Source organism: Propithecus coquereli, unplaced genomic scaffold (genome assembly GCF_000956105.1).
Source record: "Propithecus coquereli isolate 6110/MARCELLA unplaced genomic scaffold, Pcoq_1.0 Scaffold197, whole genome shotgun sequence".
Classification (NCBI taxonomy): Eukaryota; Metazoa; Chordata; class Mammalia; order Primates; family Indriidae; genus Propithecus; species Propithecus coquereli.
The window spans coordinates 3,596,640-3,606,286 of NW_012144633.1; the positions used below are offsets into that span (position 1 = coordinate 3,596,640).

General features: G+C 37.8%; 2 protein-coding genes across 4 annotated transcripts in view; one reads left to right on the forward strand and one right to left on the reverse strand.

Moving 5' to 3' along the window:
- The window catches only part of LOC105809616 (Golgi pH regulator), a 44,301-nt gene extending 38,791 nt beyond the window's left edge, over positions 1-5,510 (forward strand). Inside the window, exons 9-12 of the mRNA XM_012643449.1 lie at positions 863-958; positions 3,205-3,294; positions 4,644-4,709; positions 4,844-5,510. Of these exons, the coding sequence (XP_012498903.1) occupies positions 863-958; positions 3,205-3,294; positions 4,644-4,709; positions 4,844-5,050 (459 nt within the window). The 3' untranslated portion in view covers positions 5,051-5,510. The remainder of the gene's footprint in view (positions 1-862; positions 959-3,204; positions 3,295-4,643; positions 4,710-4,843) is intronic.
- A 583-nt stretch (positions 5,511-6,093) lies between these two features.
- Positions 6,094-9,647, reverse strand: part of PDZK1 (PDZ domain containing 1) — a 32,537-nt gene continuing 28,983 nt past the window's right edge. For all 3 annotated transcript variants that reach the window (XM_012643450.1, XM_012643452.1, XM_012643451.1), the window contains 3 exons: positions 8,476-8,697; positions 7,475-7,765; positions 6,094-6,509 (listed from right to left, as the gene is read on the reverse strand). In XM_012643450.1, the coding sequence (XP_012498904.1) occupies positions 6,456-6,509; positions 7,475-7,765; positions 8,476-8,697 (567 nt within the window). In that variant the 3' untranslated portion in view covers positions 6,094-6,455. The remainder of the gene's footprint in view (positions 6,510-7,474; positions 7,766-8,475; positions 8,698-9,647) is intronic.

A 9,647-nucleotide genomic window follows, 5' to 3' on the forward strand; every position in this document is an offset into this window, starting at 1 on the left:
GTGAGTCACCACGCCCGACCCATCATTTTACTTTTAACCTATTTGTGTCTTTATATTTAAAGTGGATTTCTTGTAAGCAATATATAGTTGGATCTTGCTTTTTTATTCAATCTGACAGTCTCTGCCATTTCATTGACATGTTTAGACCAGGGATCAGCAATCTATAGCCCACAGTCCAAACCCAACCACTGCCTACTTTTGTAAATAAAGTTTTACTGAAACATAGCCACGCCCATTCATTTATGTATTGTCTGTAGCTGCTGTCACACTAGAGTGGCTGACCCATGATTTCAACCATTTATATTTAATATGATTATTGATATGAGTGGGTTTTAAACTACCATGTTGCTATTTTTTTCATTTGTCCCATCTGTTATTTTTTTCCCTTTTTCCTTTTTATAAACTGCCACCTTTGGGATTAATTGGGTATTTTTCATGATTTTGTTTGATCTCCTTTGTTGGCTTATTAGCTATAACTCTTTTTTTGTTATTTTAATCTTTGCTCTTAGAGCATTCAGAAAATAACCACAAAGAATAACCCTGGAATTCCTTGATTCTCTTTCTCCATCTACCAGAATGTTACCTTTCTGGCTTCTGATAAACTAAGTCATATATGCCATAGCTTTATTCCCCTTGACTCTTTACAGAAAAGAAAAATGGGGTAGATAGGGACTTCTGTTTAGCTGTATGTGAGTAGCCAAAATAGATTTCCTATATGTGATTTGGATTTACAGCAGAATTGCATTTTTCGGAACATTGACCTGTCAGATACATTGTAGCGCTTGTTCATTATTTGGAATCACTCTTTGAAGGAGTAAGTGATTGTTAAGATGCTTTAACATAAAGGTCTGTGTCTTTGCAGGCAACCATCAATATTGTTTTTGATCGAGTTGGGAAAACTGATCCTGTCACAAGAGGCATTGAGATCACTGTGAATTATCTGGGAATCCAATTTGACGTAAGAGTTATATTAAGATCCTGGTTTATTATGTTTCTTTCTGGTTTATCTGCTATAACTAACAATTAAGATTCTAATTCCCATACTTAGGTACTTCTTTTGTTCTTCCCATTCTTCTCTGTATATTTTGACATAGTCACATGGCAAATTTGTAAAAGGCCAGGATTCTCTTTCTTATCATGAAGCCATAAGTAACAACTGGTGCTCATTATTGTCATAGATGCTGGTTATTTCTTTTTTTTTTTTTTTCTTTTTCTTTTATTTCAGCATATTATGGGGGTACAGATGTTTAGGTCACGTATGTTGCCCTTGGTCCCCCCCCAAGTCCATGTTTCAAATATGTCCATCCTTCGGGTGGTGCGCATTGCACTCCCCGTCCCCTCCTCCCCCCTGCCCAACATCCAATAGATGTTATTCTTATATGTGCATTTATGTGTTGATTAGTTAATACCAATTTGATGGTGAGATGCTGGTTATTTCTACAGTTCTTCCTCTGCTTCTCTGTAGCCAGCTACCACTTTACCAATTTCTCCCCACCAAAGTATTCAGGTACTTCTCTCAGTGGTACATGATGAGCTCTTTTTTTTTTTTTTTTTTTTTGAGACAGAGTCTCACTGTGTTGCCCTGGCTAGAGTGCCGTGGCGTCATCCTAGCTCACAGCAACCTCAAACTCCTGGGCTCAAGCGATCCTTCTGCCTCAGCCTCCCAAGTAGCTGGGACTACAGGCATGCGCCACCATGCCTGGCTAATTTTTTCTATATATTTTTAGCTGTCCAATTAATTTCTTTCTATTTTTGGTAGAGACGGGGTCTCGCTCTTGCTCAGGCTGGTCTCGAACTCCTGAGCTCAAACAATCCGCCCGCCTCAACCTCCCAGAGTGCTAGGATTACAGGCATGAGCCACCGCACCCGGCCCATGATGAGCTCTTTAAACATACAACTCGCCTTTGGTTCCCCTGATAGAAAATCAACTACTAATTAGTGTTCTGTGTTAGAGCTGAAATGACTTCTGCTGTAAGAAATGATCTTTATCAATTAATTAATGTAGAACTTAGGCTAAAGATGGTAACTGTTACCTGAGTACAAAGTTGTTTTTTAATTATCTTTCTACCTGTTTCATAATACTACTGTCAAACACACCCTTGTCCCAATTTAAGTTCAATGTCTATATTCATAAACTAGTATATTTTCCAGATATATTATGGGCAATAATTCTGGCTGAATAGCACTTTAATAGTAAGACCAATGTCACATTTTTAGTCCCAGCATGGACCATTTCACTATGCTGTCAATCTAGACACAGACTGCATGCTTCCCCCAGCCATCCATCTCAGCAGGCATGCCTCCAGTCTTAAGGGGAGCTGGGTAAAATGAAAATAAACCAGAGCAAATTGAGCTCCAGTCCTTGAGAAAAAGCTCAAAGTACATGTTCCTTGATGCTATATCAATAGCATATCCCCTCTGCATATGAAGGAGCATGTATCCTCAAGTATTGTATAAGTATGCTTTGTTATTGTTGCATGTGGGTTTTCCTCACTTAAATTTTTTACTGGGCTGAATTTTTAGAAATGCTCTTTTCTGTGCTTTCTGAGGCTCCTTAATTGCTGTGTACATATTCCATCTATAATTCACCTATATACTCCATATTTTGTAATTCTAAATAACAAACTTTTAGATGTTAGTAATAGCAGTGCCCCTTCAGACACTTTTCAGAAGTGAATTGAGCATGAGGTCCCAAAACTGCTTCTCACTATGAAACAATGCAGGAGGAGAAAAAGGTATCTTGTGATTTAAATGAAGTTCAGCTATTTCCTAGAACTTAGCTGAGAATGTCTATATATTTTATTGTAAAAAGAGTCCTTGAAATTTTGGATGATCGGAAGAGAACTATAATGCATCAATATTAAAAATAATCAAACTGAGTTTTCTTTTAATTCCTGCTTTTCACTTATAACAGTAAAAGCTATTCAATAGCTGTGTTTTTTCTGATTTATTAGTGTTATTTTTAGCACTTCTCTGTACTTGCTTGTGTTAAGATTTAAGTCTGCTAATTAAGATATACACTGTAGTCTTCCAGTAGGTGTTTTATTTTCCACTTACTTGCTTTCCTTCCTTTAAAAAAAAAAATCAGGTAGGGACTAATGAAGTTCCCTCACACAATCACATAAGTGATCAGGATATATCTTGGCCTTCACATCTCTGAACAGAGACTTAACAGCTATTTTTTTCTTCTTGTTATGGTGGCAGGTGAAGTTTTGGTCCCAACACATTTCCTTCATTCTTGTTGGAATAATCATCGTCACATCCATCAGAGGATTGCTAATCACTCTTACCAAGGTGCGTTGTATCACAGCGTCAAAAAGTACTGTTTATCATTTGTTTAATTACAATGTGGTACCATGAGATAATTTTACCTAAGATTTCTGCCTCCTGAGATCTTAACAGTCCCAGGTATTTAAGAGACATACAACAGAACTTTTAAAAAGTTAAACTACTACATAAAGTGATGATGTATTTACTTCATAGATGAATACATTCACCAAAGGTAATAGAATGAGATAAGGATGTGTTTTGTTCACTTATATGTCACCCAACTGGCACATAGTAAGTATTCAGCAGATATTTGGAATAAATAAATGCGATATTTGAGATTAGAAGAATTGTGAGTCATTTGTAAAGAAAATATAGAAGTAGAAGAACAGAACATAGCAACTCCTCACTTAATATCATCAGTAGATTCTTGGAAATGGCTACTTAAGCCATTATAACATTGATGAGAAAAAAATTGGTTTCGTTATACATTATTTCACTTAAAGTCTTGGTTTCCAAGAACCTATCGACATTAAGGGAGGACCTACTATATTTAGCTGTTTTCTGATCAACATAGAAAAACTTCATGAAGGTAGAAAGTAAGTCCTCTCTCTAGAAGAGAGAGAGATTTCAAAATCCAAGAGCTATTTGAATGAAAGAAGAGGTTGGGACAAGAAGGGATCAATTGTCAAGGGACAGTTTTGGAAAGACCTCAGGAACCTAGTAACACTTACAAATGCTTAGTTAGAATGCCTGAAATAGTCTGATTTAGTGTTTTATAATGATGATAAGTCAAATATTGGCCAGGCACGGTGGCTCACGCCTGTAATCCTAGCACTCTGGGAGGCCGAGGCGGGCGGATCATTTGAGCTCAGGAGTTCGAAACCAGCCTGAGCAAGAGCAAGACCCCGTCTCTACTAAAAATAGAAATTGGCCAAACAACTAAAAATAGAAAAAAAAATTAGCCAGGCATGGTGGCGCATGCCTGTAGTCCAAGCTACTTAGGAGGCTGAGGCAGGAGGATCGCTTGAGCCCAGGAGTTTGAGGTTGCTGTGAGCTAGCCTGACGCCACAGCACTCTAGCCCAGGCAAGAGAGTGAGACTCTGTCTCAAAAAAAAAAAAAAGTCAAATACATCAGTTTCTAAAGTTTGATAGAATAGGAATCCTTTTATATATTATAATGTAACACCAACTACCTCTGAGGGAAAACTTTTTCAGTAGTCTGTTTTAAGTCTGTTCTTCATAGCCTTAATCATGTGAATTGTTCTACAGAGGATTATGGCATGGAGGAGACTTAATTGTTAACCATGTTACTTATTGTTCATGACACAGGAATCTCGCAGTACTACATAAATTCATCTCTTCTTTCTTGCCAGTTCTTTTATGCCATCTCCAGCAGTAAGTCCTCCAATGTCATTGTCCTGCTATTAGCACAGATAATGGTAAGTTTAATGAACTAGCTTTATGTTTACAGCTGGAAAATACCAGAAATGTTTTATACTTTTAAATATTTTAACAATTTGTTACCTGATGTTCACTACATTCAGAGTAACTTCTGGGTTGATTTGACATATAGGGCATGTACTTCGTCTCCTCTGTGCTGCTGATCCGAATGAGTATGCCTCTAGAATACCGCACCATAATCACCGAAGTCCTTGGGGAACTGCAGTTCAACTTCTATCATCGTTGGTTTGATGTGATCTTCCTGGTCAGCGCTCTCTCCAGCATACTTTTCCTCTATTTGGCTCACAAACAGGCACCAGAGAAGCATATGGCACCTTGAATTCATGCCTATTATATAGACTGTTAGAGTCCAGTAGTGTCAGAATTTGGATATAAGAGTGAGGGGACCAAGGCCTAATATTTTTGAAACAAAATGCTGTGGTAGCATATTTAACCTCCAGCGTACTCCTTCCTCATATGATACTGTGATCGTGAGGGAACATCAGCTAGAACATTGAAAGGGAGAAGTAACCCCAGGCAATACTCAGTAGAAAACATCCTGTGTGGATTTGAGGCTGCTATAGCTCGTGGTGGGGGAAGGGGGAAAAAGAGCCAAGAAAAAAAATACACTGGAACTTTGGGCAAGAGATATCTGTGGTAGCTGGGCCAAACACACATAGTATTTCTATTTTAAGTCAGGGTTCACATGGAGAAGGTCATGGCTTTCCCTTGAGACTGTCATTAAAAAAAGAATCAGATTGTAACACTTTGGTCTTGAGTTCATTTTATCAGGCATAGCTTGGTATTGTGCTTATGTGATCTAACATGAGTCAGCATCCCTCCCTCCTAACCCCTGCCCCATTAAAATAACCAAGAGGTTATCTGTTTTCTGGGAAAGGGATGGTATGCAACTGAAATAGATTCTACCAAAGGAAACTTGAGGTATGTCATTTTTTTTTTTAATTTCCTTTTAACTTGAGTGAATACGCTACATTCAATTCAGTAATGATGTCTCTATTTTTTTTCTTTCCATCTTTTTCTTTCCATCTGCCCCTCATGCTGTGGGGTAAAACAATGAATAACTGTTAAGTGATATAAGTCACTTTCTTATCCTGGGACTCAATTTCTTCATCTGTAGAAGGAAGACATGGGAAAATTTTTAGAATACTCAGAAATACAATTTAAGAAAATCCTAAACTTTATTACCTGGAAGTCTCCTTTTATTACTAAGGTCTTATTCTGTATTTTATTGTGTTTTAGGTTTCTAGAGGCAAATAAAGGTTAAAGTATAAAATGTTTATCCAAAACAAAAGCACTATTAAGGTTATACCAGCCAACAGAAGTCTCAAGCATATTCAAAAGGCATTTTTAATAGTATTTATTCCAGCAACCACAACAGTATTACAAAAGCATAAGTGTAAGTCTTTAATTAGCAGCTCTCACATATACAGATTTACAAATCATCTTTGGTCTCAAGGAGCCTCATAATACAGAGAAATGTAGTTAAGTTGAACCTTGGAAGAGATCACAAGAAAAGAATCTGGCTCCTGCCTTAGCTCTTCTAAGTGAACCATAAATAAGCCATCTGCAATAACCACCCACCCCTAAGAAATGGAAAACAGAAGACAATCGCACATGATAAATGGTTTCCAGAGGAGTTATTCCTCTAACAGACAGCAAACAGGTGGCAGCCCCTTGTTAAATACCCAGAAACAGCTATCAGCCAAAGCCATTATTTGTTCTCATCACATCTCTGTATCTTCAGAATTGGAAGAAGAATGTGAAGCTGTACTGTGCGCCTGTGCAAAAGAAAACAAGGGGTGATCTATTCTAGAGTTGCATGATTTAAGTCAGAGAGTAAAGTCACTCACTAGAAGCAAGGTGACCTGAATTCTATACCTGGCTTTGTTTCCAACTTGCTGGTTGACACATAAAAATATATATATACTGACATTAAGAAGTTAATAAGACTAGCATAGTACTATAGTTGATTTCCTATAGAGAAATTATATATCACCAATCAGAATTAAATTAATGGAAAGAATATCAAATTAGAGTCCTGGCTTTGCCATAAATTTTCTGTATGAACTTCAATAAGTCAGTTTGCTTTTAGACCTCATATTCATCTACATAAAGAAGTTAGACACATATAAAAGACTCACCAAGGAACTTACCTAAATATTTATAGAATACTTAATCTTTCTTAGTAATAAAGCTGGAATACCTGACAATTTTAAAACAATACTGCCCCTACCCATCACCATTCACTTACATGCTCACTGTGAGGCAGGTACTGTTCAAAGCACTTTATTAGTCCTAGTTATTATCATCCTGCTAACAATCCTACAAGTTATCCCCATTTGATAGGTGAGGAAACTGAGGAACAAATAAATCCATTTGCCCAAGGCTAATAAATGAGAGAACCAGAATTTATACCTAGATAGTCTGATTCAGGTTCTTCTGGTGGTTCTCATGATAATTTTGTTAAACTTCTTACTTTTACTTCTTGATTTATCTACTCTAGACAATTGCTGTCCACTGCATGCTTGAAAGTAAGAAATCTGTCATCCTTATATTACTGCTTCCTGTCTTATACACTAATTTGATTTGTTAGTTATCCTTACAGAGTCATTATCTGGTGTTTTTGTTTTTGTTTTCTTTTTAATAGAAAATCTGTGGTAAACATGGATATAAAGTGTGCTTATTAGTGACTGTACCATACTCTGGTAGGTTAGGTCACTAAAAGAAATGTATCAACACTCACTCGATCTTTTGCCACGTGCGAGTCATGCTCTGATTCCACCAGTGTTCCTTCTTTTGAATCTGGGGGGGCATCCAGTGGATCAGCCATGGAGGAAACAATGGGGATTTTCTTAGCTTGGAAATAATCATAGGCCTTCTTTCCACAGACTAGAAGTGTGACATTCTTCCCACTGCTCTGGATTCTGTCCACCACCGCCTCATAGGGTTCACCCAGCACGTTCACCCCATTCACTTCGATGATGATATCCTCATCCTCCAGCCCAGCCAAGTCAGCAGGGCCGCCCTTCTGTACCTGTGAACAAAGGTTCTGAGCTATCAATTCCAAACACAGATAAGGGCATGTTAGACTAGCTTTCCTTCAGAATATAGATAGAAGAGTTTGAGAATTCTTAGCCATGTTATTATTTCTCCTTGAGGTACAGAAGTTGAGAAAGGCACTCTATTTTTCTACTTATGAAAGCTACAACTTCCACACTTAAATGAGTAGCGTTAAAAGTAGTGGTCAAATATTATATTGTATGTCTTCTGGGCTGATGACATTAGTTTTCACAGGTCCCCCTTTACTCCCAACTTGAGAGCTACGGTGATAGTCTTCTCACTGTCACTTATCACTACAGTGATATATATCACTGTATCACAGCTATAGTGATAGTCTTCTCTCTTCTGCCCCCATAATAGGGGCATTATGCCCAATGCATAGAAGTAAACACATATCACTCCCAGTCAAGGTTGATAGTGACTGTCAACTACAGTCATGTCAATCACTGATTTGAAAGTGTCTAGAGACATAATTTGGTGGAACAGGTGTTTGGGAAGCAAAAGATATTAAGTTTATGACATACTAGTAGCTAACAAAGGGTATACAACTATGACAGCATTTATGTGAACCCAAGTGAGACCCTCAGTGTAACCTTTTTAACTAAGCCATCAATGGGTGGGAGAGGCTGAGACTATCCTAATTGTGGCCATGTTCATTGGGCTTCTGGAACCTAATTACCATACCTCTTTGACGAACGGGCCTGGAAGACCCTGAATGGCATTTAAGTGAAAGCCATAGCCATTTTCACCTTTAACCAGCATGCAAAGTTTAGGCTTATGATCTACTTCTTCTGTAGTATCTGGACTTGAGACCTCCAGAGAAGCAGGACTAGGAGCTGGATCCTCCTTGACAGAGCCATTAGGCAGTTCTTGACTTTGATAGTAGAGAAATGGAGAAAAACGAGCCTTTTGAAAATAAAGGAAAAGACATTTGACTTAATAAAGTGTGCTGCCTGAATTTTACCACACCTACAAAGAACTGGTGCCTATCCTGCAGAAATTACTCCACAACATGGAGAAGGATGGAATCCTCCCCAACACATTTTATAAAAGCCAACATAACCCTGATACCAAAACCAGGAAAGGACGCAACAAAAAAAGAAAACTACAGACCAATATCCCTTATGAATATAGATGCAAAAATTCTCAACAAAATCCAAGCAAACTGAATCCAGGTGCTTATCAAGAAAATAATCCATCACAAGTGGGCTTCATCCCAGAGATGCAGGGATGGTTCAACATACATAAATCTGTAAATGTAATTCACCATATAAATAGAAGCAAAAACAAAGACCATATGATCCTCTCAATAGATGCAGAAAAAGCATTTGACAAAATTCAACACCCTTTTATGATAAGAATGCTTAACAAAATACGCATAGACAGGGCTTACCTAAAAATGATACAAGCCATATATGACAAACCCACAGCCAACATCATACTGAATGGAGAAAAACTGAAAGCATTCCCACTTAGAACTGGAACCAGGCAAGGCTGCCCACTGTCTCCACCTATATTCAACATAGTGCCGGAGTCCTTGCTACAGCAGTTAGACAAGAGAGCAGAATTAAGGGCATCCAAATGGGGGCAGAAGAGATCAAACTATCACTCTTTGCTGATGATATATTATATCTAGAAAACCCCAAGGATTCAACCAAGAGACTCCTAGAATTGATAAATGAATTCAGTAAAGTCTCAGGATACAAAGTCAATACACACAAATCAGAGGCATTCATATACGCCAATAACAGCCAAACTGAGAACCAAATCAAAGACTCAATTCCCTTCACAATAGCAACAAAGAAAATAAAGTACCTAGGAATATATTAAACTGAGGAGGTAAAAGACCTCTACAG